Source organism: Poecile atricapillus, chromosome 21 (assembly GCF_030490865.1).
Source record: "Poecile atricapillus isolate bPoeAtr1 chromosome 21, bPoeAtr1.hap1, whole genome shotgun sequence".
NCBI lineage: Eukaryota > Metazoa > Chordata > Aves > Passeriformes > Paridae > Poecile > Poecile atricapillus.
Window position 1 is genome coordinate 5,247,061 of NC_081269.1, and position 27,212 is coordinate 5,274,272.

General features: G+C 51.3%; 2 protein-coding genes across 7 annotated transcripts in view; one reads left to right on the top strand and one right to left on the bottom strand.

Annotated features, from left to right (window-relative positions):
• Positions 1 to 14,600, top strand: part of FAM222B (family with sequence similarity 222 member B) — a 35,825-nt gene extending 21,225 nt beyond the window's left edge. For 4 of the 6 annotated variants that reach the window (XM_058854651.1, XM_058854654.1, XM_058854655.1 and 1 more), the window contains 2 exons: positions 4,662 to 4,789; positions 10,904 to 14,600. In XM_058854651.1, coding sequence (XP_058710634.1) covers positions 4,708 to 4,789; positions 10,904 to 12,468 — 1,647 coding nt within the window. In that variant the 5' untranslated portion in view covers positions 4,662 to 4,707 and the 3' untranslated portion in view covers positions 12,469 to 14,600. The remainder of the gene's footprint in view (positions 1 to 4,661; positions 4,790 to 10,903) is intronic. The other 2 variants (XM_058854657.1, XM_058854656.1) reach the window with 1 other exon arrangement.
• A 6,308-nt stretch (positions 14,601 to 20,908) lies between these two features.
• On the bottom strand, positions 20,909 to 26,700 carry TRAF4 (TNF receptor associated factor 4). The gene is made up of 7 exons (XM_058854302.1): positions 26,462 to 26,700; positions 23,696 to 23,747; positions 23,282 to 23,386; positions 23,045 to 23,206; positions 22,551 to 22,712; positions 22,322 to 22,477; positions 20,909 to 21,972 (listed from the first exon to the last, which is right to left on the bottom strand). The coding sequence occupies exons 1-7, from the start codon at positions 26,602 to 26,604 to the stop codon at positions 21,340 to 21,342; spliced, it is 1,413 nt and encodes a 470-aa protein (XP_058710285.1). The 5' UTR covers positions 26,605 to 26,700; the 3' UTR covers positions 20,909 to 21,339.
• Positions 26,701 to 27,212: the final 512 nt, after the last annotated feature.

Below are 27,212 nucleotides of genomic sequence, written 5' to 3' on the forward strand. Positions count from 1 at the left end.
ATGCTCCCCGCTTCCTCCTGGCCTCCGGCTTTGTGAACAAGCCCACAGTTAATTGTGGAATTTCAAACATGCGTGTTCACTTTCAGGAACCTAACTTGAGACTTCACCAGCTTGCTTTCCTCTAAACCAGCTCAGTTTCCCATGTTTCAGTGGCCAGGTGTGGTTTGTGGGGAGTTGTTTCCTTTGTGTTCTCACCCTGTAAGGCCTCTCAGGAGCTTCAGAGGCTGGTGTATCTAAAAACTTGGCAATAGCTGTATATGTGGTCCATTTATGTGATGATGAAACTGTTAGAAATTTCCTAGTAGTTGCTTTACACATAGGTTTTACTCTAGGTGGTAAAAGGATCCCCTTGGTCTGAGAAGCACAGAGGCAATAAACACTAAATATTGAATATAATTCAGAAAACGATCCATTTTTAAGTCAAGAAAGGCAATATTGTGATAAGTTCTACTGGAACTGATTCTTAGCTCTGCAGGGGTGTCCCTGGGCAGTGGGTGGATGTGAGTTCTTGCATCCTGGTGAGCCCCTGTGGTGACAGGGGACTCTGCTGCCTGGACCAAAAAACACCATGATGTGCAGGTAAGGCTGAATGTAATAGTCGTTGTGAGGATGTGCCAATTACCCCCAAATCCCAAGCACTGAAAATCCCTCTTAAGCTTAGCATGCTTTGATTTAATTATTAATAAATCTTAGGAGAAAAAAGAAATCTGTTCACATGTCTAAACCTGCTATTTCATGGAGCATCCTGCAGTGTGTGTGCTGTTAAGATTATATCCCGCAGCCAGATTAGATTAAAATCACTTCAAAGAGGGGTATTTATTTATTTATTCCAATCTAATGATTGGTTTCCTCTAGAGATATGCTTTATCTTTTTATATATATATATTTTCAAGACAGAGCTTGTTGTGCTGCATTTGGCAGTGTACAGAATCTGTTTGAAATGCAGTTTAAAACCCGAGGTTTTCATGGTTCATAGCCCTCCATGGCTGGGTGCCACAGCCTACTGGTCAGATCACTCTCCAGTTTGCAGCTGACTGGTTTAGCTGACAGTGTGACTGACCCTGGTACAGTGCAAAACCCTCTCCATTCCAGTTGCCCCAGCAGCACACCATTCCTTCTTGGAGGGGTTGGAGCTTTGCAGGTGCTGGTGCCCACACAAGTTGCCACTGTGGAGCCAGATCTGCTGGTGAGAAGTCCTGATGTGCCAAGTTCAGTTCATCTCCTGCTCTGGACTAATTAGAAGGAATAAACCCAAGCAGGAGGGGCTGATGGGCCCAGCTGCCAATCCTGAGACAGCCAGTAGTGCTCACCTCAATCCCAAATACAGCCCATGCCAGGGATTTCAGTTCATTTGAGCTGGTGGTGAGTTGGAGTTGTCCGTGTCAGCTCATGCTGGGTAAGGGTCAGGTCAGAAAGTAGCAGTCAGGTGCCGAGTATCTCAAAGGGAATAAATGTTAATTAATTTCTAACTAGAAAAAATGAATGGGGTGCTTGTCAGGATATTTTGAATGTGTTTGTTTTCAAATACTCAGATTTCAATTATGAAAACTGGTATTGATTTCATAGAGAAGAAAAACTGAAGCAGGATTTTAATTATAGTAAGAAATTCAGTGATGGAGTTATGGTCAGCACTTCTATACAAGTCTGAATTTCTTTTTCTAATGCTCAGCAGTCATCAGTTTGTTTACTGCAGATCAAGCTAAAAGAGCGATTTTAGGCTTCCACTTCAAATTATTTTTTGTAAGTCCAGTATTTCCTTTAAAATTATTTCCACCCCAGTCTTTTATGAACCTTTGGCATTACCTAAAACGATTATCTGCCTGTGGGAACAAGTTGCCTTTATAGCTCTCTCTGAAACATTGCTCTCCATACTGGAGCTAAAGCTTCTGTAAATACATGTTTTGACCTTCAAGGAAGCACTGCTGTCATGTAGCAGGAGCCTGGCTATTCTGAGGTGAATGCTGTGACCACTCCTAATCACTTGTTCTCTCTCTCCTAATGTGCCATTATCTTGTTTATTGCTGTGTGCACCTCGCTGGGGCACTTCAGCAAGAGGCTTTCTGAGAGCATCACAGTTCAGGCTCTAATGAGCATTAATGATGGAGCAGGTGAGCAAACCCTCCCTGTATCTTGCTGCCAGAAATGCTGCTTCCTCAGTCAGAGCGCGGCTGTGCTCTTTCAGAGCTGCACACAAACTTACCATCAATTAAATAATGTTTTAGACACTGACCTCCTTTGGGCCTGCAGGGATGGGAAGTGAATTCTTGGTTGGCATCAAATGTTATTGGAGTAAAAGGTGGATGCTCAGATGAATATGGGAATAGTGTGATCTGTTTTTCTGTCTACAGTGAAGGCTCTAAATTTTGTTTGTCTGCTTTTCACTGAGAAATAGGTCTTGTTTGTGCCAGCCTTCTGAAGTTGATGAAATGAGAAAAAAGGAAAATACAATTATTATTTTTTTTTCTTGCTGACTGTGGGTGTTTCTGTTGCTTACTCAGGTAAAGCTCTGACAACTCACAGTGGTTTTGTCTTCTGATTAAAAGGAGCTGGATTCTTGTTTTGTCTTTTTGGTCTTACTGGGCATGATTTGGGACAAGGAACTGCTGCCCACAGGCTGTTTGCAAAGTTTCACTGAATGTTGTGTATCCACAGTCACGACTGAATCTCATCTATAAAGGCTGAGCAACTTTTCAGTTCCTCAAGCAATTCTTTGATGTCGTGGATGTGACAGGTCTTCAGTCATCATTTCTGAAAGACTCTGAGAATTCAATCTTCTCCAGAGAATCAGAAGAAAATTCAGGTTTAGATTTATTTTACAAGGTTTTACATATCTTGGACTTTGGGCGGTTCAGATTGTTGCTGTCTCCTAGGAATGAAATGGAGAATGATACAAACACGCTCTGTTGGTGGTTGTGCTGTCAGCCCTGCACCTTGGTGAGGTGGTGTGTGTGTTTCTCACGGCACCAGGTCTGTGTTACTCTGCGTGGGAAGAGTGAATGGGCAGCAGCCTGGATTGTCAGACTGACATTCAGTGCCCAAAACTACTTTTGTTAGTCACAGCAGCACCCAGCAGGCTCACTCAGCCACACTCGGTCAGCTTTGGACAGCGCTAGCTCAGTGAAAATGCAGAAGCTCTCACAAATTAATATTTGTATGAGATTTCTTGGCCGTTGGTTTAATCAACCTTTGCGTGTTGAGCTGAGGAGATGCATAAACATGGAGCTAATGAAGTGTACACAGTGAGTAATTGCTGTGCTGCAGGAAAGCTTTGAGTCCACGCTGTTCACTCCGTTGGTGCCGGCATTCCATGGGCAGTCTGACCTGTGCTGGTGGTCTGAGGTGAGGTTTTGCATTCAGGTCTTTAAAAGGTCTCTGCAGAAATCTGCTGTTAGAGGTTTCTGGAGAATGAAGGTGGCGGTGCTGATGGTGTCACATCGCTGTCATCACATTGTTTGTGCCGTCTCAGCAGCAAGACTCTTTCAGAAGTGGCCTCTGAGAGGTTTTGGCAGATGTGGTTTCTCATGAATGGGCTTGAGCTTTCTCCTTCCCCCCCTTTTGATCTTCGAATGCCTTCCCAGTTGTTTTAATTGGGGTTTGTGAAACAATGACTGAAACTAAATCAGTTTAATATGTCTTGAATCCTTCGACTTTTCGCATGTCTTGGAGGTCATGTAACAAGTCCCAAAGCCCTTCTAGCTGCTCCTTAGGTATTTTGCTCTCTATAGCAGCACTGGTGCTTGTGGACATCTGGACAAGGAGAAAAAAAATCTACTGATTTCTCCAGCTTGGTTCTGTCACCCAGTTTTCCAGAACTTTCTAGAATGCTGTAGCCAGGAGGATTTGTACAGGGGCTTGGATCAGATGGCCTTTAGGGATCTTGTTCCAACTTAAATCTCTGCAATTCTAGTAACATTGGACACTTTGAGCTCCAGTTAGCCTTGTTGGGATCTCTCTTTGCACAGCAGTGGGATTCAAGGGGAGTTGTGCCATGTTTATATGCAAGGAGCTTTAGTGCTCCATTTTGAGGTTTGATTTCTTAAATGCTGGACCAAACAGAATTAGGATGGTGGCATCTCTGCAGCCCCTTTGTGCACATCTTGCTGTTATCTGCCCCACAGCAGCTCAGGTTAGCAAGTCTGCTGAAATGAAGGAAGTTGTAGCCATTCATCTTTCAGCCTAATGGACCACAGAAATTACAAGCTGTAGCATGCAGCTTAATCTTGCCACAAGGCAGAGTGCTGCATACTTTGCCTTCAATTTATGCATGCCATGCCTTTTTGTTAAATGCAAAAGGGCAGTTGACAGGGTTTCTCTAGAGATGTTGCCTTGGTGGATACCAGTGCATTTCAGCATAGTGAAATGAGTAATGGTGGTTTTTTTACCATTCATAACAACCACCTTTGAAATGTGAGGACAGAGCTATGGATTATTCTCTGTATGTCAAGCAGCAGAGGAGAGCGAGGCAGCTATTTTGGTTTTAACCCTGCAGATGACCCAGTTCTTGAAGTATTTCCGTTGCTGTTAGGAGATGCAGTCAGGACTGGAGCAGTGGTTGCGCATCTGTGCTCGGTTAGGCCTTCACTCAGGGATGGCTCTTTGCCGCTTTCTTTTCTCTGTTCCTCCTTGTATTATAACTTTGAATTGTCTCTCTGTTGTTGCAGTGTGCAGAGGAGTGAATGCCCCATGTTGTGTTAGTGCCTGTCTGCCATGCTGGCCTGTCTGCCAGGACCAGGCGACCTCTCCTTTCAGCTTCTTTCTTACACGCAGATGAACACTGGACTTCAGAAATGTGAGTGATGTTTTGTCTGCAGGATGTGGTTAACTGTTGAATCTGGCTCTGGTACCGCTGTGACATAAACATTTAGGATACAGTGGAAAAGCTATTAAATGTAGAGTCTTTCTTTTGTTGCGCCTTCAAGGCATCTGTCAATAAAGGCTCTGAGAAATGGCTGTAGAGGTTCACATATCTGTAGCTCCTCTGTTCCTGGCTCTGCAAAGGTTAATTTTAACCACAGCAGGATGCAGCAGGTGAGGTTCCTGTGAGATTTGTGCCTCTCTGCTGAAAAGGTTTTGTGCTAAAAGTGTGCCAGTTCATTTGCTTCTCAACACAATTTTTTCCTCAGTCTTTTTCGCTTTCCTTCGTGCAATTGCTCGTAGACGCCAATAAAAGTTGGATCAGTCTAATGCAAACCTTTTGAGGTCAGCAGCTCTTGCTCTACATACCTGGGGCTTGTACTGCAAATATTAGTGAGCTAGCCCAAATTACTAAAGTTCAAAGTTTCCGTCTTCTTTCTGATGTCTCTTTGCTGCCTCTGAAAATATGTCTGCAGAGTGCTCTGATAATTCTTTTTTGATAACTTCAGTAATTTTTTTCATAGTTGTACTGGTATTTTTAAGAACAAGTTGTGCTTGAGAATGTAAGTTTACTGACTGGAGTTTTTTTTAATTCTTACTTTGTCTCTTCTCTTTGTCACTGAAGTAGTACATTGATTGTTCAGCTGAAATTTCAGAAATGCCAAGGTTTCTATGTAAGGTCTGTGTACTTGGTTCTTAGAGCTGTGACCTGTCTCTTGTGTTTGAAATGTGCATTGGGAGATCTCAGTTTGCTGATGCACTCGTTGCTTTTTAAACCCAAGTGATTTATAGTCCACTTGTAGCTAAATTGTTCATATAGTGAGGCTTATGATGCTACAGAAAATAAATAGGGAAAATAATTTTGCACTTAAGTGGCTTGCCAGAAGTGACTGACACAGTTCACATACACACCTGAGCTCCTACTTTTGCCAGCTCCATGGGATTGGTAATTGTACTGACAGTCAGCAACAATAAAAATCTTCACTCACCAAAGGACTGGTGATGGCATCAGTCTGGGCATCCCTTCCTTTCTCTTTCCTGTTTCCAGTGTGAGCATTGCTGACAGCCTGTGGGGTGAGGACGTGCCCAGGTCTGTGCATTGTGTGAGATTTCTTTGTCAGAGCTTAGTTCTGAAAGCAGAGTGTTGAGGTTCATGTGAGGGCAGCTGTGCATAAATCAGGTATTTGCTAATTACAGCTTTACTAGGCAGCATGCTGGTATGTTGGGCAGTTTTCCTCACCTGATGGATGGTACCTGATGCTGTTTCTTGGAGATCTGCAGATCCATGTGCTGAAAGCATTGCTGTGTCCTGCTCAGTGAAGAGCTTTGGGAGCTGCATTTCAAAGAATTTAGGACATAAACTAGCTGGCAGGCACGGGCTGGCAGTGGTAATGCTCAGCTGTTGGGTTTGTTCTGATTTATATGGAAGATGAGGCTGCTGGTACAGACCTCGCTCAGCCCCCGCTGCAGATGTGGGCACGATTAATTGGTGCATTTCTCTTCTGCTGGAGATGCATGAGTAGCCCAGCCCCTGGCCAGGGCAGAGCTGAGTTAATGAGCATTTTTTGATGGAACAGTGACTTGTGATGGGGGGTGGAAGCAGGCTGTAATAATAGTGCTGTTGCTTTTATAAAAGGCACAGGATCCACAGAATTGCCTTTCTTCAGACTTAGAATGTTTGTATTAATAATTTTTAAGTCTAGTTTTCTAGATCAGACTTTTTATTAGTGCTTAAAAATCCACATTAGCTCAATTACCATTTTTTTCCCATATTCAATATGTAATAAGGGGCTTGTTCATACAAGTGGTCCATGTAGTAGGAGGTTGGTAGATTTATATGCACATATTTTTTCCTTTAGAAACTGATGACTACAGGACTTCCAATATCGGGGTTTTTTTTGTTGAATTCCATCCTGAGTTCAGGCTAACCCTGGAATTCATCCTTTTCCATGCAGGGGATTGCTCGCTGGCCCAGTATCAGTATTCTCTCCTTCCTCCCAGTGACTCCAGTATAAACCTGACTGGTCAGTTGGGATATTTGACACAAGATTGTTCAGGCTGTGTCTGCAGCTGCTGTTGGACATAGCAGCAGTGCCAAACCTTCTGGGGAGAAAAAAAGGTTGTTTTTTCTGTGACAATGGTGCAAAATCAAGTGAAAAGTGCTCCTTAGAAAGTATTTTGATGGGAGGGGACATCAGAGAAGAGAAGATCGGACTAAATGTGGGATCATCAGCTAAACTGAGTCTTTTTGGGATGGTTCTTTGTGTAAAGCCGTTAGAGAAACTGCTGAAATTGAGGGGTTTATGCAGAAGTGGACACAGCTGGTTCTGGCTTGTCCCAGTGCAGGAGCTCCCATTAGGGTAGCAATCATGAAGGCCTGTTTGTGTTTTGTTTAATGATAATGAAAATTTAACCATAGACAGCTTTTAAAAGCAGTGGTTTTAAAGTCTTAATGTGAAATGCACTTAAAAGATGTTCCATTAGTGCTGAGGTGAGGCAGGGAAATCTGTCTCGTTCCATGACAAAAATAGCTCCAGTGGTGAGGCCAGGAGTGTGACCAGAGGAATTGGTTGCCACAGGATTAGCAGGAGTTGTGAACTTGCAGCTCACCAGTTTATTGGGGTGATTTCTCATATGCATAGCTTTGTCTAGTAAGAAACATGAAATAATTACTTTTCAATAAAAGTATTCTGCCTTGCATTCACCATTAGGGAACTTCCTGGAGCTCATCCCATTGTTTTCCTAATGAAGCTTCTTCCTCTGCTGTTGTCTCATCTTTTTATTATGGCCTGATCTGGAATTCTTGCTCTTGCACACAGATGATGTATTCCAATACCAGCATTTTCTTCAGACTATTCTGGCAGATTTTCCATTCACTTAGTTACCAGAACTAATTGTTCTTTATTGGTTTGTAGGGCATTTGTATGGGATATTCAGATTCTTGCTCACTGTGTAATGCCTTTCTCCTAATATTTTACTGCCTTAATTATTACAGTCATGGAATCTTGCCTATGGAACTACTAGCAAAGCACATTGGGGTACTCAGAAATACATCACCTTCAGGCCTGAGTAACATGGCTGAGTTAGCCTGGAGTAAAAGGAGTAAAATCTTACCTGTGCATAAGCCAGGTGTTGTTTGGAATGATGCTTGGGTTCAGAAGATCCCATCCAAGGGAAGCAAAAGGTGATTTGCCTTTGGTAAGATGCCATATGATGATCCCAGATTTGATGCTGGGGTATCATTTAACTGAGGGGTTATTTTCTCTCAGAGGAAGGAATTCTTCCAGGTTTGGGAGTAGAGGTGTGTCTGACTGACTGATGGCCGCAGCTGGTTCAAGCATCCATGTCTTAGCTGCTTCCTAAAACTTCTGTGTAACAGAAAATCAGATGATTGGATAAGAGAATACTCAGTGTGTCTGTTTAGTGTTTATATTTAATTCACTGATTTGCCTATAGAAATGTAAACCAGGCTGGGGAATTTTGATGGCAAAGGTGTCTTAAAGCATCTCCTGAGTTTTTTATCTGAGAATAGAATGTGACGGTGTCTGCAAGCATAACATTAACCATAACACAAGTATGGGGTCCTTTGTCCTTTGCTTCTTCTCTGGTTCATGGAGGGTTGCCAGGGTCATGTCTTGTGGAGGAAACAGACCTTGATGAGCATGGGCAGTGCTAAAAATAAAGGTTGGGAGTTCATGAAGGCCTTGGCTTTTGAGGCAAGGTAATACTGGCAAATGCCGTTCAGAGGCTCTCCTCTCTGCTAGGAGCACAGCAGCTCGCTCAAAAGGGCAGATATGAACCACCTGCCTGCAGAGACAGGTACAGGGATGTGCACAGAGAGGATGCTTGGGTTAATATCTCCTTTGAAATAAGGAAATCAGAGAAAGGGATGATCTGTGCCAGTGTCTGGACATCTCAGGGAGTACAGGTATAACTGGCGCCGTGGTACAAGCTGTGCTAGAGATGGAAGACAAACTGCTCATAAAGCTTCTTATTTCAGAGAAGATATTTTTAATACTTGTATAATTAATCTCTCTTTTGGTATCCCTTCTGTTTTCCATTTCCTGACCTTTCTTTGCTGAAAGTGAGAGCTCTTAGAGCAGAGCTGTTCTCCCTCACCTGTGACAACAGGAAGCTGCAGGATGCAAAGAGAGAAGTGGCTGGTACTCACCTTTTGGAGGCAATTTGCTTGAAAGAATCAGAGGTGGATTTTCAGGAGGAAGGGCTGTTTGCCTGGGAGCAGTAAGCTCTTTCCTGGAGCATTACATTTCCTTGGGTCAGAGGGACAGATATGGGGCTGGGGTGTTCTTGGGTGGCTGCCACATTCCCTGTTCTCTCAGCACAGCAAATAGCACAGGGATGCTGAAAATTTTAGGGAAAAGGATGAGCATTTTTTTCCAGTGAACTGTTTGCAAGGTGAGGGGGTGGGGGGGGGAAAAATCAAGCAAAAGCTAAATTGGATTGTCAAAGCTGCAAGCCATTATTTGAAGATTATACAATCAGCAGGATTTTACTCCCATAGGAGTTAGGCAGCAGTGCTGTGGTGGGAAACAGCCCAATTCTCTGCTTGGAATATGATTATGGCAAGAGACACACATGCATTTCCCTAGATTTCTGAAGTTTTTTGCAGAAGCAGTTGGGAGCTGGTGAGCCAGGTAGGTATCTGGTAAATCAGAGGAAGTGAAACCACACCTCTGTCTCCAGAAGCCTTTTGTCTCTGTCTGGGGAGTAGCATGTTTTTAATCCCGCGAGGTAATCACATCATTTTGCCTTGTGATGTGGGGATGTTATCCTTAGCAAGGTGCCATCCTCAAAAGTCAGCTGAAGAAATAATTGCAGGCCATAAAATAATCAGCCTCCTTCCATTTGCTGGGCTTGGGCTGACAACAGCTTCCTAATGCACAGAAAGACACTCCAAGTGCTTTCAGATGTCAGCACCTAGGAAAGGAGTGGGGTGTAAATGGAGGCTTGAGCTGAAGCTTTGATGTGGATTGGGTTTGCAGGACAAGAGTTTGGTAGTGGGGGAATGCAGGAGCTGCTTAAAAATTTCCCCCATGTCTTATGGAGCCAATGCCAGCCGGCTCCAGGATGGACACACAGCTGGAACAACAGATTTAAGAAGGAGGAAAAACCTGCACAACTGCAGCTGTAGAGAGGAGTGAGAATATGTGAGAGGAACAGCTCTGCACAGACCCCCAGGGCACTGCAGAAGGAGGGGAAGAAGGTGCTCCAGGCACTGGAGCAGAGATTCCATGCAGCCCACGGGAAGACCGTGGTGAGGCAGCTGGGACCATCTCCCTGTGCTGTGGAGATGGAAAAAGTCAGGAGTGAAGTTGAGCCCGGGAAGAAGGGAGGGGTTTTAAGATTTGGTTTTATTTCTCATTACCCTGCTCTGATTGGGTTGGGAATAAATTAAACTGATTTCCCCAAGACTGTTTTGCCCATGACAGTAGTTGGTGAGTGATATCTTCCCTTCCTTGTTCTGACTCTGTGTTTCTTCTTCCCTGCCCAGCTGAGGAAGGGAATGACAAAGCAGCTTTGGGGGTACCTGGTGCCCAGCCAGGGTCAGCCCACCGTAGTATGGTTTCCACCCCAGGATTACAGGGCCTTCATGTTTAATTAATATCTTTCTGATTTTGGATTCCATGGTAAAAATACTGAGGATGGTTTGAAGAGCTATGGGGAGGCAGCTTATATTAAGAGAATAAAAACCAGCCCATCAGTGCAAGCTGTGAGGAATATTTCAGCTGGAGACAATCTGATGTTAATAACACGTTACCTGGTTTTGTCCAATTGCAAACATACTCTGATGAGAACACGATTTTGTTCTGCTCCCCTGGGCAGGTCTTGCCTTAAGCTGAACTGGGGCTTGTGTTGGTCACCAGGTTGTAAAGGGAATGAGGTATCTGCTACGTGACCCGCTGGTCTGGCAGGATGAGGTTTCCTTGCCTCTTGAATCCTTGGAGATTTTCTACTCTTGTTATGTGACTGTCTTGCCCTAGGGTTGATCCCTTCCTTACCAGAACTGACAAATTTACTTTCTCCACAGGGGACACTACACAGAAAATGAGATCTGCACAGTATCCTACCCCAGCAGAATTGGATGCTTATGCTAAGAAGGTCGCCAACAATCCACTGACTATAAAAATCTTTCCAAACAGCGTCAAGGTTCCCCAGAGGAAACACATACGCCGTACTGTGAACGGACTCGATACTTCGGGCCAGAGGTACAGCCCCTACCCATCTCAGGCCACCACGAAAACGGGCCTGCTGGCCATAGTCAAATCCCCAGCGAAAGGAATCATCAAGGACTTTGACGGGACGCGGGCGCGCCTGCTGCCGGAGGCAATGATGAACCCGCCCTCCACGCCGTATGTTGCACCAAGCACTTTATCCCACCCGCAGGCGCTCGCTCGCCAGCAGGCTCTCCAGCATGCACAGACTTTGCCGCACCCCCAGAGCATCCCGCAGCACCCTCAGGGTATTCCACAGCCACCCAGCTTACCGCACCCTCAGGGGATCCCACAGGCGCTGCCGCACCCGCAGAACATGCAGCAGCCGCAGGGCTTGCAGCACCCTCAGACCATGGCGCACCAGAGCCTGCAGCACCCCCCAAATGCGCTGCTGCAGCCGGGTTTACATGGAGGCAGAAAGATGCCGGATGCAGACGCGCCGCCGAATGTGACCGTGTCTACCTCAACTATTCCCCTCTCTATGGCTGCCACCCTGCAGCAGAACCAGCCACCGGACCTGAGCAGCATTGTGCACCAGATTAACCAGTTCTGCCAGGCCAGAGCTGGCATTAGCACTACCTCAGTGTGTGAGGGACAGATTGCAAACCCCAGCCCTATAAGTCGCAACCTGCTTATCAATGCAAGTACCAGGGTATCTACTCACAATGTCCCTACACCCATGCCTTCCTGTGTAGTAAACCCTGTCGACCATGCTGCTGCTACTATTCCTCCTGCCTCTGTTAATGTGCCCATGGTCAATATTAACAGGGTGCCACCCGCTTACCAGAACGAAATCAAATCGGTTGCGTGGAACCAGCACCAGCTTGCACATCTGCAGCAAATGTGTGGGGATGCTGCTGGGCCTGCTGGACTCGCAGGGAAGCACCCTCAGAGAGAGATCGCAGGGCAGAATTTCCCTGGCAAAACTTCCAACTACCCTCAAGAACTGTGCATGGGCCAGTCCTTCAGCTTGAAGCCCCCCATCGAGAAGCCTACGCCTTCTCCGCCTGTGAACGGGTTGCAGGGACCTTTGCCATATACCAATGGGCACTATTTCCAGCCCCTCTGGAATAACATTCTGCCCACACCCAACAGTGACAGCTCTGGGTCCCAGGACCTCGCCATGCCTTTCCACGGGGGACAGCCAGCGGGAGCAACGCTGGATTGTGCAGGAGGAACTCATTACAGAGCTGGAGCTGGCCCATCCAGCCAGAATAATGTGATGCAGACCATGGATTACCTAAGTGGGGACTTCCAGCAGTCCTGCTTCCGAGACCAGAGCGTGGCTGTGCTGGGAAAAGTCCATCGGCCTCCCATGAACCGAGCACCTGAACCAACCGATAGTCGAAATCTTCATATTCAACACCCAGGGTATAGATAGGCTGCAGTCACTTTCACAGACAAAAAAAAAAAATTATAGGTTTTAGTCTTAATTTTAATTAATAAGCAAGGCATTTTTAACTTGCAAACTTGTGTGATCATTATAGTACCCATTGGAAGAAGACATACTGTATATTTAAAGAGCTTTGCTTACATGTTATCAACTCTCCTTTATGCATCAAATATTTAACATGCCTTTTGTGTCAAAGAATTTCATTACACTACTTCACGCCACAGCTGTTTCCTCACCACAGAGTCCCCCCTTTGTGCAGCTTTTATTTTTTTTTGCCTTCTGCAGAGCAGCTCCTCGCTGGACTGAGGTTGAGTTGCTGCAGGGTTTCGCAGACACATCTGTTCTCCAGCTCCGGCGAGAGCGAGGTAGCGTAGCTGCTTCCATTTCCATCTCAATTTCCTCACAAGATTAAGAGCAACAGAATTTTGTCAGGGAGTAGGGCTTATTTTCAACTCGAAAGCCCATTTCATTAATGCATTAAACATTGACCATTTGCACTGTCTAGAGGCCTGTGTAATTGAAAAAGAGGCTACGTTTGAAAAGAGCCAGCTAGGGGTATGTATTTAGGCTTTAATAGAGGGAGAAGCTTTTCAGCTGTTTCTTGCCCACGTTTATCATTTAGACTTTTTCCAAAGTCAAAAGTCTCTGGCAGATTTTTCTGACACTTTCTGTTTTTTGGACAGGGTATGGAGGAGGGGAATGGCGGGTTTGGGATGAAGGCAGCCATGGGGAGCTGCCTTTCTTCGTGTTCCCCCTCCCCACTGCCCTTCCACCAGCCTCAAAGCTCACGTTGTCTGAATCCCTTGCTGCTAGAAGTCTGGCCAGCCTCATGTGAAGGGAATCCAGACCCACTTGACAACTCCAAAAAGGGTTCAGCCACTTCTCTGGAAGCTGGAATTACTGTCAGGGTGAGGAGATGTAGCTCAGTCCATCCCCGGTGCAGCGAGCGCGGTGCCGCTGTGGGATGGGAGGCGCTTGGTCTGAATCAAAGCTCCTCTCACAAGCCACTGTGGGATTGACAGTTCCCTGTTCCTCTCCACCATCGGATTTAATGGAACAATTCTTCTCCCTGGGAATTAGCGAAGCTATTTATAACATCCCTTTTTCCCAGGGTTTCGGTGCCTAACTCCTTCTGTTCCTTCCCCACGTCACTTCCAGCAGCCAGTACTGAGTCAGTGACTACAGGACACTAACTACTGGGTAACCTCAACATCTTGTTCTCCTCAGTGTACAAAAACATCCCTTTCCTTTCTAACAGCCAAATTTATTGTAAGTAGAAAATTCCTCATCTCTGTTAAAGAGACTAATACTTGAACATAATGATCACAATCAAGTTTGGAAATTAAAAAAAAAAACAAAAAAAAGAAAAAAAAAAAGAAGAAAAATTAAAAAAAATAAATGCATTGATTCTTTCTATGTACACTGGCTAAAAAAATATTGCTCTACACTGTAACTTTTAAGTGTAATATTTCTGTATGAATGTCGCCTGGTAGTGTGGGTTTGAGTAGCATTGTGTATGGGTGAACCCACTGGCCTCTGCCATCCACTGGCCTCCCTCACAGCCCTTGGAGAAACAAAGCCTTAAGTATTTGCTCCTTGAACTTTCCTTAATGAGCATGGTTTAAAAAAAAAAATCTAAAAGACATCATACAAAATTTAAAAAAAAAAAAAAAAAAATTTAAAAAACCCCCAAGTTTTGAAGTGACGTCATAGTTGGCTAGAGATTCTTAAAAGTTTTTCGTAAATGGGAAAATTAGAAAACATTTATTTGTATTTTTTTAATTTAGAATGTGTAGTCCTGGGCTGTAACAAATATTTAGGTTTCAAAGCTTAGCAGAGTACGTTTCTGACTCCTCGCGTAAGTTAGTACACTTATGTCATTATTTAAATTCTTTTAAGTGTACTATAAAGCGTTCTTTAGTGGTAACTCCTGAGCAAAGTAAAGCAATTTGACTAAAGATGGATTAAATTATGTGTTGGCTTGTGTTGCCTTATATTTAAAAAAGGAAAAATTGCCTGATTGTGTTATGCCAAATGATAGCAACATGAAGTCCTAATTTATTGTTTATAATCGTATTCCTGCAGTCTTTGTGAAAACTGGTAAATATACATCTATGAAAGAAAGAAAATCCTGAGGCTTTTCATGCAATATTTTTCTGAATCCATTCTGTTGGAGCCAGAGTTCGAGTCTGAAGCTGCTTGCCCTACAGTCACCCTGTCGTCTTTCCCGTCCCAAACCCAACCCCAGTGAGGGCTGTGCTCTGACCTCACCCCTTCCTGCCCAGTCAGTCACTGTAAGGTGTTCTGCTACCTGAGTCTGTATCTTTTTACTAAATAAAACCTTGGCCTCTCCTCTGTTCCGTAGCCTGCTCCAAATCTTAACCCAGACTGTTATTAAAAGCTAATTTTTAACTCCTGCTCTTCTCCTGAGAGCCGGAGCGGAGCCCTGTGCGGTGGTGGTGGTTGCCTGGGAGCTGTTTGGTGGCGTTGGCAGCACGCTGTGAGTTTTTGGGGACTGTTCTGCACAGGTACAGCCACGACCTCCGAGGCTTTGCCCCGGTACAGCAGGACCGGGAAGCAAAAATCCTGCTGAGACTCATCCAGGTGGGACATTGCTTGAAAAAATAAGAATCATTTTACTATTAAAATATACTGAAACCTTTCCTTTTGGTGTGGGAGTGAGATTTTTCTTTGAACCAACCCTTTTCTCCTCTGCAGCAGTGCTGTAGTGATGGGTTCCCCATCCTTCCCTGTTCACCCCTAAAGAGAAACACTGTCCTGCCTCATTCCCAGCTGGGACATTGGGACCAAAGCTTGGATCCGTGGTGTAGGTGCCCAGGGTGGGGGTCTGGCTGTGCCACTGTCACCAGGGTGAGGAAGGAAGGAGCTTTGTGGTGCCTTGTGTGGCAGGAGCTGTGCCCTGCCCTCCTGGAAACCTGGAAAAACCTCCCGTGGTTTTTTCTCTCTGCCTGGTGCAGAATTAAGAGGAACCAAAAGGCCAGGAATGTTCCTTCCCCCTGAGCTCTCCCAGGAGCCCCTTGTGGGTGGTGACCAACCTTTGGGGCTCACACTGCTGCTCCTCTTGCCCTTCTGTCCCTCTGTCCATCCATGGGTCAGTGCTTTCCCCACTTCTGACTCCAGCACAAGGCTCTGCTCCCTGCTGGATCCTGGGTGCCTGCTCTGCTCCTTGAGGAATGAGTAAAGCTCAGGCATTTCCTGAGCTCCTGATCCTCCCTCAGCAGCAGCACCATCCTTCCCATCCTCGCACCACTCCAGAATTTCCAGGTGGACACTAGGAAGATGCTGGGAAGGATAAACACGAGCATGGTGTCAACCCTTCCACAGGGAATCTGTGTCCCATGTTTGGAGCAGAAGCTTTGTTCAGCCATAAGCCCAGTTTGTTACAGCCCAAAGTGAATATTTTATAAAAGATTCTGCTGAGTTTTCTTTAAGATTTCCATGTCAGATGTCTCCAGGGGCCTGGGCCGCTGCTGTGGAAACCAAACAGAGCTGTTTACTGGGGAGAGAACTGGGAATAAACCACAAGGCTGATGATAAAGGTTTCTGCTTCTGTGCTACAGGTACCAATTAGAATTTTCTTTATTGTTATTTTGTTCACAGGAAAAATAATAATAAAAAAAAGAGACCTGGTCCCTCTGCCCCTGCTGCTGGTTTTACACAGTGCCAGTGTGGGGGGCTTGGGTGGCCATGGAGTCACAGGGTAGGTTCTTGTCCCACAGGGAATTTGGGGAAAAGTTTCCAGGGGTTTTTGGGATAGGAATGTATCAGGCAGAGACTGGCTGACTACTCCAGTAAGAGAGAAGGTTTGGGAAAATAAAAGAATCTCTGAGAGAAAGGTGCTGAAATAATGGTTAAAAATAGGAGGAGGAGGAATGAAGGAGGGGGTTTGAGTCCTGCCAGAATTTTAAAGGAAATTTGTAGCATTTGTGGTCACCTTCCAGAAGATGGGACTTGACAGGGTTTCCTCCCCTCTCCCAGGACTACACCTCATTTAATCTTTGCTTCCATCTCAGAAGGACAAAACTCCAGCCCCATCTCCTGTGCTCTCTGCAAACCTGGGCATCAAAATCCCTGTTTCACACTGTTCCCACTGTTCCCCAGATACTATGGACATTTGGTTCCCACGTGGTTTTCCTGGAATTTGGACTAAACCAGGCAGCTTAGCCTGGCTGAGCTTAGGCAGGAAGAGCTGTTTGCCCACAGGCACTGCTGCATCCCTCTCCAGCATCTGGAAATTCCAACAGCAGCCACTCCGTCCGGCAGAGCTTCAGGATCCTCTTCTCCTTTGACTCAAAGCTTCTTTGGTATCTGGTTTCTTCATCCATGCCCCCAACAGGAACAATCTCTTCTGCAAGGAGTTTTCAGGAGACTTTCTCATCATTCCAGCCAGCTGGATCTGGAGCGAGGATCTGGTGGGAAACAATCCAGCAGGGACTTGGTGTGAGCAGCTGCTGCAGCCACAGCTGAACTGAGGGCTTTGAGTAAAATCCAACATTTTAAAACTTCTCCTTCAGGGCCAAATAGGTTTTTCTTCCAAAGAAACCCAAGGTAGGCAACACCCAGAAGTTTTCTGCGAGCTCCAGCAGCTCTGGCAGTTTGTGATGTTCAGAGAGGAGCAACACTGGGGATGCTGCAAAAATTCAGAGCTGAAAAAAATCCTGCTCCGTGTGAGGTTGTGGGAGGTCCAGAGGATGGAGGAGCCAAAGGAAAGGGGCACACTCTGGACACCCCTCAACAAGAGCTTTCAGATATTCCTCAATGTTCAGCAGAGCCAAATTGCAATAAAATTACTGGAGTGTTTTATCTGCTTAGTTTAAGTTAATTTCAAAGCAATTGGGTACAGGCTGTTGATTCTGCTGGGGTGGCTGCAAGCCTGAGAGATGTGCTGGCAGTGAAGTGAAATTGCACCAAAAATCTGATGTGAAATCTTTGTCAACTTGCACTGCCCTCAAACCCCTCAGTCCTGGGAGCAAATGGGGCCCAGACAGGTCTTTAATAAAGGATGTGCAAAACAAATTTTCCTCCCGTTTTTCTCCCTGTACAATATCAATGTCTGGTTTCATTGTCTTTGGAGAAGAAGCATCAAGAATCAACACAAATCAGGGCACTGTGGTGTGAGCAGATTGGTTTTGCCAAAAAATCCTCCCTGTCTACAATCCCAAAGAGGTTAAAAAGCTTTGGGGGTTATTTAGGGCATCTCCACTGTGGTGGGGGTATTACACAGGCAAAAGGCCCTCCAGGTGGGGTCTCTTTAGATTTTTTCTGGTATTTAATAAGATTTTCCTCTCTGATTTGAGCATCTTCTCAAGTTCCTTCCAGTGTCCCAGCGATGTTGGGACAACTGAGCAGGGAGTGAGGCAACAGCACAAACCTTTAGAATAATCCCTCAAACCAACAAGTTTCTAGGAAGTTTATTTTTAAACTTGATATTTGAGGCTAAATTTAGCAGCAAAAATCGATTTGTCTCCCTCTCCTCCCCGAGCATTGAGAGCATCTCCCCCTCCTGCTTTTCTGCATCCCAGGCCCTGCTGGGGAATCGCTGCCGCGTTCCCTGGGAACGCTGAAGGTTAAGAGGTGCTCCAAGATGCGGCTGACATTTCCAGACATTTCCAGACATGGCCAGGTAAAAGGAGCTGGAGAGCAGAACTCAACAGCACATCCCAGAGATAGCGCTGGAAAGGGGCAGGAAAAGGGGGAAATCAACCCAAACAGGGAAAGCAGAGTTGGGAGTTGGTCCCTGAGGTGGGGACAGGGACAACTCCAAGCTCTCAGGGTTGTTTTTTCTTCTTGGCTTCCCTGAGCTCATCCAGGAGCTGCTCCAGGCTTCCTCCAGCACCGCTTCCCACTTTTAGTTCATAAATTATATATGGATTTTGATTTTATTTGATTTCTTTTAAGGCAACTGGTTAGAACAAAGGGTTGCCAACACCCTGTGTGTGGCCTGGTCAGAGGGGCAGGCCTGTCCCTGTACCCTGTGTGTATGGAGGGTGTGTATATATACACACAAATAAAAATATATAAATAAAATGTACATAATAAATATAAAATATAAAAATAGATAAGAATAAAAAATATAAATAGCCATTAAATAGAAATTAAATGTCTGAAAAATATGAAGTATGGAAGATGTGTAAATATACAGATAAAATTTCTGTAATATAAAATACTAAAATATTATGTAATGCAATTTTATTGATATATGCAATTTAAGATAATAATATTAAATTAATAATAATTTATTAATATACTTATATTGTATATTAAATACTAAATTTAAAATATTTTAAAGTATTATATAAAAATGTATATATTAACTACAAAATAAAAGATAAGCATAAAATGTGGAAGAATAAAATTTATATTTAATATTAATTAGAACAACTTGTTAATGTAATAATTATAATTATTATAATAATCATTATAAATATTATTAATTTATATCAATTTTAATGCCACGAAGTTCTACTGACACCTTCCCTTCCCTTGGGTCCCCACGCGGCGGCGCCACCGAGCCGAGCACCGGGCGGGGCGGGGACATGGGGACATGAGGACATGGGGACATGGGGACACGGAGATATGGGGACATGGGGACATGGGGACACGGAGATATGGGGACATGGGGACACGGGGACATGGGGATATGGGGATATGGGGACATGGGGACATGGGGACATGGGGACACGGGGACATGGGGACATGGGGACATGGGGACATGGGGACATGGGGATATGGGGACATGGGGACATGGGGACACGGAGATATGGGGACATGGGGACACGGGGACATGGGGATATGGGGATATGGGGACATGGGGACATGGGGACATGGGGACATGGGGACACGGGGACACGGAGATATGGGGACATGGGGACATGGGGACACGGGGACATGGGGATATGGGGATATGGGGATATGGGGACATGGGGACATGGGGACATGGGGATATGGGGACATGGGGACATGGGGATATGGGGACATGGGGACACGGGGATATGGGGATATGGGGATATGGGGATATGGGGACATGGGGAAATGGGGATATGGGGATATGGGGACATGGGGACATGGGGACATGGGGATATGGGGACACGGGGATATGGGGATATGGGGATATGGGGACATGGGGACATCGGGGACATGGGGATATGGGGATATGGGGACACGGGGACATCGGGGACTGGAATGGAACTGAGCACCAGGGTGGGCTGGGCATTAACACGCGGGTGGCACTGGCCACCAGTATGGGCTGATACTGGGCACCAGTATGGGCTGGTACTGGGCACCAGTATGGGCTAGCAATAGACTGGCAATAGCTGCCAGTTTGTGCTGGCACTGTCACCAGTACAGCCTGGCACTGGGCAGCAGTTTGGGCCAGTATGGGTCACCAGTATGGGCTGGTACTGGACACACCAGGCACCAGTGTGGGCAAGAACTGTCCGTCATTAGGGGTGGCATGAGGCTGGCATTTGGCACAAGTATGGGGTGACACTGGGTGCCAGTGTGGACACCAGTACAGGCTGACACTGGACACCAGAATGGGCTGGCATTGGATACCAGTTTGGTGGCCCAGTATGGGCTGGCACTGAACACCAATATAGGCTGGCACTGGGCACCAGTACAGGCTGGCACTGGGCACCAGTATGGGACTGTATTTGGCTTCAGTGCAGGAATGACACTGGGCACCAGTACAGGCTGGCACTGGGCAGTGCTGGGGGCTCGTACTGGGCACCAGTTTGGGCAGGTAGACTGGGTGCCAGCAAGGACAGGAGTATTGCCCAGCTGCCCAAGGCCCCGGGCTGCCACACTGGGCTGGGAACTGCTCAGGGGGACATTCCTGAGGGGAAAAAGGGGTACGGGGATACCCCCGGCAGTGCCCGCAGGGTGCAGCTAATTAGGGGCTAATTGCATTAAAGCGGAGCAGCACTAATGCAATTGTGGGATTATCCTGCAGAGACAGCGACCCCCCCATTGCTGCCGGGGGAAGCGTCAGACACACGGAGCTGGGGGCTGATCCAACCCGACCCCCCAGAGTCTGCCCCAGTGTCCCCCACCATAGCCCAGCCCCTGCTGCTCGGATCCCGCCCTCCCCCGGGGCGTTAATTACCCCAGCGCTAATGAGGGGCTGATGGGACAGAGGGGGGGCTTGCAGGGAAACAGCCCCAGGGGCTGGCGACCCCCCCCAACCCGGCACATCCCCGCTGCTGCCGGTGATTACCGAATTAACCGGCTCCATCTGAGCCCGTCTGCCGCCGGGATGTGGGTCACGGATTACCCCTCTCCGTGCCCCCCAGCGCAGCCCCGGCCCTCCCTGTCCCCAGCACCCAGGAGCATCCCCCGGTCCTGCCATCCCCATCCCGGCACGCACAGGATAAAGGTTCAGGCTGAGGAAGGAGCTTCAGGCGGCCGTAATAAATACAAGAAAAGTTTATTGAAAAGAAAAAGACGTGGGGAGGGGGCAGCAGCCCCAGCCTGGGGTAATAAATAACAACCTGGGGAGCACCAGTTTACAAAATATGGCTCTGGGCAGTGGGGTCCTGCAGGGTCCCCAGCAAAGCTGGCGGGGGCTGCTGGGCACCTCGGGAAGGGGCTTAGGGGGCCCAGCCCCCCGGCACCCCCAGGCACCTGAGAAGGGGCTGCCCCAGGGGGCAGCTGGGGCTGTGGGACAGTCCCAGCCCCAGGAGGGAGGTGGGAGCAGCCCCATCCCTGCCGGTCCTGAGAGCCACCGCGGAACCCCGGCAGCGTCCCCAAGCCGGCAGCACCGGCTGCGGGCAGGGGCTCAGCACCACTTGGGGCACCCCTGGACGGGCACCCCGGTCACATCCTGTCCCCCTCTGGGGCTCAGGCCAGGATCTTCTGGGGGATCTCCACTGAGGCTTTGATGAAAATGGCGTTGTCACGCACATAGTTCCGCTTCCTGATGTCCTCGTGGGAGATGAACTTGGGGTAGCCGAAGCCCAGGGTGCTCTCATCCAGGGAGCTGCGCGAGGCTCCCGGCTTCTGGAAGTTTTTCCAGTTGGGATCCGGGTGGAAGGTCTCGGTGATGTGCTGGGGCTTGGAGAGCGAGGGGTCACTCTGGTCCAGCAAGGAGAAGGTGACGCGGTAGGAGAAGGGCCACTCCAGCAGGTTGTCGTACTCGCCCGGCAGCACGCGGATGTAGACGGAGAGGTGGCTGCTCTCCCCGCTGCCGTTGCCATTGAGGAAAGCTGACACCTGGAGCTTGTAGCCGTACTTGTGGGTGTAGAACGGGGGGCTGAAGAACTCGTAGTTGCTGCGGGCTTTGGCCTCCTGCAGCTTGCGGGCGTAGTCGGCAATTTTCCAGATGAGGGTCCCGTCGCTGCTCACCGACAGCTCTTCCACGTCCCGACGCAGCTCCAGGATCTCCTGCCGCTGCCGGCCCACCAAGGCACACACCATGCCCAGGTGGGTCTTGGTGCTCTCCTCCAGGTGCCGGCCCATAGCCAGCTTGGGGCACTGCAGGGACAGCGGGACCATCAGCAGGAGGGTGCGAGAGACGGCGTGGGGACAGGAGAGAAGGTAGCGTGGGGACAGTGTGGAGATGTCATTGGAGCGTGGGGGTACTGGAGCAGGACGGCACAGGGGTTGCACAGGGACAGCTGGCTGGGGTGGCAGGGGGGCACTTGGCTGGCAAACACAGGGGTTTGGCCATGGAGCCACATGGATGGGACTGAGAACAAGGGATGGGACAGATGTCAGGGCAGGAGCACCATGGGGGTGTTGTGGGGCCCAGGTGTGACACGGTAGGAACAGCACCCCATGCCCACAGATGCCAGGACAGGTTGGTCACAGGGACAACACTCACCCGGTGCTTGCAGCCAGCTTCCTTGAAGGGGCACAGCAGCATGGCAGTGTTGCAGCTCTCCTTGAGGTGGGTGGGCACATCCTCCCGGGCAATGCTGGGTGTCCCACACTGGTTGGGGCACGGCACGGGGTACCGGGGACACTGGTACTGGTGGTTCTGGGGAGGCAGAAAGGCTGTCAGCTCGGGCTGGGAGCTGGCAGGGTGAGAGTCCCCATGGGCTCCATCTCACCTGGATGGTGTCAAAGACGAACTCCTTGGAGCAGTAGGAGCAGGGCTGTGTGCGCTTGGGGCACTCGGCCAGGGCGTGCTGGGACAGCAGGCGCCGCATCATGCGGGCCCCACACTTGTTCTCACAGTACACACTCTCCTGGGGACACGTGCCCTGGTGGCCCTGGGGACCACAACAGTGTCAACACCCTCTGGCTGCCCTCACCAGCCAGCCCTGACAGGGATGGGGACACAGTGCCCCCACAGCCAGAGGGCACAATGACCGTATGTCCACATCCCCCGCCCCAAGGCTGTCCCCTCCACAATGTGTCTCCCACAATGTCCCCACCCAGGGCCTGCCCCATACCCAGGCTGTGTCCCTATGGTGCCCTGCAGCCCACTGGGGTGCCCACACATCCCAGCTACACCCCCACAACATCCCCCAGAGCACAGCCATGCCCACCACGGCACCCTGGCCAGCTGTGTCCCCCGCAGTGTCCCACACCCACTGCCCACCTCGAAGGCCTCCCCAGTGAAGTCGCTGGCACAGAACTCGCACTTGACCCTGCGCTTGGGGCAGCCGTGCTGGACGTGCTCGGGGAGGTCACGGCGGCTCAGTTTGGCGCTGCACCGGTTGGGGCAGGGGATCACGTTGAAGCCACAGGTGCCGAGATGGGCCTGGGGGACACAGGGATGGTGATGGGAAGGCCACGGGGTACAACTTTGGCCACCCCCCATCTTCCCAGGTCCTACCTGGAGGTGCTTGATGAGCCCGCTCCAGCGGCAGCCCTCCTCGCTGTGGATGCAGCGGATGGCCAGGCTCAGCACCTGCGCCTCCAGCTCGGGGTCGGGGTAGATCTGGAGGGGCAGCAGTGGGATATCAGCATCCTGCACCGGGCTGCGAGGGCACAGAGCCCCCAGCACAGCCTGGCTGGGAGCCTTGGGCACGCTGCCCGGGGACGGATCCCCCCTGGGCACAGCAACAAGCGCCCTTTGTCAGGAGTGGGCTTCCGCTCCCCGGCGCCGCGGCACAAAGGGCTCTTGCTTCCGCCCGGGTGCCCGTGCCAGGCCCGTGCGGCTGTGCCAGGCGCTGTGCAGAGCCTGGGGATGGCCCCTCGGTGGGGATGTCCCCTTGGAGCAGGGTACCCACCCGTGTGCCAGGCTCACCTTGGCGTACTCCAGGGGCAGCTGGTCCTCTGGACACTTGAAGATGCCTTCGCTGCAAGACACAGAAGGCTCGGGATCACTTGGGGCTGGGGAGCGGCGCGTCACCAGTGACACAGCCACGATGTCCCACCGGCTCCCCGCCATCCCAGCCCAGGACATTGGCACTATCCCTGTACTGCTGAGCGCTCACCCCGTACCAAATCCAGCCGCCACCCTGGGGGAGCCACGGCTCTAATCCTGCTCCATCTGTCTGAGCTGGGAAATGCCCCCGCCAGACACCCCCTCAGGCAGCCCCCCACCCCCAGCCGGGCACGGCGGCCCCGCTCGGTCCCCAGGGGGCTGGGTCAGCCGCCGTGAGCGTGGCACCATCTGGAGCCCCGGCAGCTCCTTGCCCATCCTGTCCCCTGGGATTAAGGAGGGTGCCGGCGCCAGGGTGTCCACAGCCCCAGGTGCCGGGGCCCAGGGGAGGTGGGGGAGGGCAACAGCTGGGCTCCAGATGTGCAGCCCTGATGTGCAGCCCTGGGGCTCCTGCTCCACAGGAAATGGCCCCAGCAGCCACCACGGTGAGGCAGGACAGGGGACAGGGGACAGGCCCTGGAGGGGTCCCCATCCTGCTGGGCCCCCAGGATGGGGTGATCCTCCCGAGAGCTGTCCCCGAGGTGGGAATGGCCCTGCTCAGCCCTGACCTGCAGAGGAGCAGCATGAACTGGAGACAGGGACCCAGGCAAAGAGGCAGCCTGGGCTGTGACAAGGCTGTCCAGGAGTCACCGTCGCCTCTGGTCCGCACATCACTGTGCCCAGGGGTAGGGGAGGGTGTCCATGCTCCGTCCCCGATGGACACTGGGGTGGGGAGACTACAGGTGCTGCCCATAGGGACATGGAGCAGGACACAAAGGGACCCTTTGGCTCTGGTGTCTTTGCAGTGACACCGGACAAGGCTGTCCCGCCTGGATAGCCCTGTGCCCACTGCATGCCCTTGGCAGGCACTGGTGTGGCCTCGACTGGAGCTGCCAAGTGGGTGTGAGATGCCGGGACAGAGCCAGCAGTGCTGCCAGGCACACGCCAGCCTGGGCCACCCTGCCATGGCACAGCCACGTCCCCTGCAGCCACCATCCCCGTGCTGGGAGTGCAAGTGAACCCCAGGACCCACAGCCCCGTGGGGTGTGATCCAGATGGAGAACGGCTGCAAACAGCTTTGCCACGTGCCCTCTCTGTTTGCTGCAGATGGTTTTGCCAGAGTCATCAGGGATCCACCGAGATAAGGTGCTCTCAGACCGGGTCGGGTACCGTGGCACTGCCCCGTGGCTGGGATCTCTCAGCTGCTTTTCCAGGGCTGCCAGCCGTGCACGGTGTTGGGGTGCTGGGGCTGGGGGGGAAGTGGGACGATGACCCGAAGCCAGCGCCTAATCCCCGACAAAGCCTCCCCATTCCTCACGCTTGGCCGGGCAGGGAATGTGCTGAGGCAGCACCCAGGGGGACCGTCCTTGCCTCTGACCTTCATGGCGTGTTGGGGCACAGCGAAGTGATCGGACAGGGAACCCCAGCATCCCCCGGCACCCCAGCAGCGCGGTGGGGCTGGATGGCTTAGCCCATGGGATCCCCAAACTGATGCGGGGCAAACAGGCTGTGCTCGGGGGGGATCCCCGAGGCCATTCCGCCCGGCAGAGCGGAGGTGCCTGCGGGAAGGGTGCGCTCTGACACTTGCCCCGGGGAGCGCCCGGCCCCACAGAAACCGGCCCCGGTGACGGCAGTGCCCGGGAGCGGTCCCCGGGCGAAGGTCGCTCCGGCGGGGAAAGGAGGGGAAAGGCCCGGGGTGACGCCTGTCACCGCCCGGAGACAGCACGGGCACCTTCTCGCCGTGCCCCGCGGGCCCCCCGGGACCGACCCGAGAGCGGCGGCCGGGAACCGGGACAGCACCGGGCCCGCACGTGTCCCCCGGCTGCCGGTACCGGTACCGGGGGTCCCAGACCGCACGGGTCGGAAGAGGCCCCGGCTCCTCGCTCCCGGCCAGCGCACACGGCCGGGTCGCGCTCACCCGTGGGCGCGGGGACACCGGGGTGGCCGTACACCCCTCCCCAAAAAACACCCCCGGCCACTTCCTCCAGCGGGGCCGGGGCAGGAAGGGGTTAAGCTCGAATCTCGAAACTCGGCGCTCCGGGCTTCACCCGGCCCTCCTCTTCCTCCTCCTCTTCAGCGCAAGGGGCCACGGGCCGCTGCACCCGCGGGGCGGCTGTCACGGGCTGGGCGCGCCCCGCACCCCCTCCCTGCCCTGGGGCACCACCGGGCACCCCGCACCTTTCCCCGGCCCGAGGAATCCCTGGGCGCCCCGCGCCTTTCCCGGGGCACTCCGCGCCTTTCCCGGGGCACTCTGTGCCTTTTCCCGGGCACACTGCAGCCGTTCCCCGGCCCGGAACAACCCCAAGCACCCCGCATCATTCCCCAGAACCCCCGCACCCCCTAGGCACCCCTCCGCCCTGCCGGGGATATCCCGCATTCCCTCCCGGGCCTCCGGGGCATCCGCACCCCCGCGCACCCCGCACTCCGACACCGGCCCAGGGCACCCCGCAGCCCTCTCCGGGGCACTCCCGGACACCGCACCCCGGGGCCGGCGGTGGATGTGGGGGTGACAAGGAGCACCCGCCGCCCCGCGGGGCGCGGATCCCCGGGTCGGCCGGGGCGAGGCTGCGCGATCGGCTGCCCCACGGGGGAAACAGCGCACGGAGTAAGGTCAGGCCGAGTCACCCGTGGGGTAATGCGGGGTCTCACCTGAGGAACTCCTGCAGGCAGGTGTCGCAGAAGCGGTGGCCGCAGGTGGAGACGCGGACGGGCTCCCGCATGGGCTTCCCGCAGAGCGGGCACAGCACCCGCCGCCGCGGCCGCTCCAGCAGCTTGTAGTCGTAGCCCGGCATCCCGCCGCCGCCGCCCCGCGCCCGCCGCCGCCGCCCCGCGCCCGCTCGGCTCCGCGCTCCGCGCCCGGCTCCGCCCGGGGGCCGGACGGGGCGGTGGGACCGGCCTGAGCCCGCCCCGCCACGGGGGACGGCATCGCCATGGCCACCGCCCCCGCCCGGAGCCCGCCTCCCCGCCCGCCGCCCCCGCCGCACGGGGAGGATGGAGCGGTCCCGGGGGCTCAGGGAGCATCACACCGGGGACAGCCCCTCTAAGGGGCTTGGCGTGCAGCACATCGGGGACAGCCGCCCCGGGGACTTGGGGAGCACCCCACCGGGCACAGGACTCTGGGGGAATTTGGTACCCACTGCACTGGGAACAGCCGCCCCAGGAGTTTGGGGAGCATCAACATCATATCACACGTGGCCCCCTCACCCACTGCAGCCTCCCCTGGCCCAGGGCTGGGCTCTGGGGACACACACTGCAGTGTCCTCGCTGACCCTACATGCCCTCCTTGACTCAGAGGTGTCCCAGAGGTGCCACACTCCTGCAGGTCACAGCTGTGCCCTGAGCGAGGCTGGAGGTGGACACAGCTCCCAGTCCTGCTCCTGCCACAGAGAGCAGCTCGTGT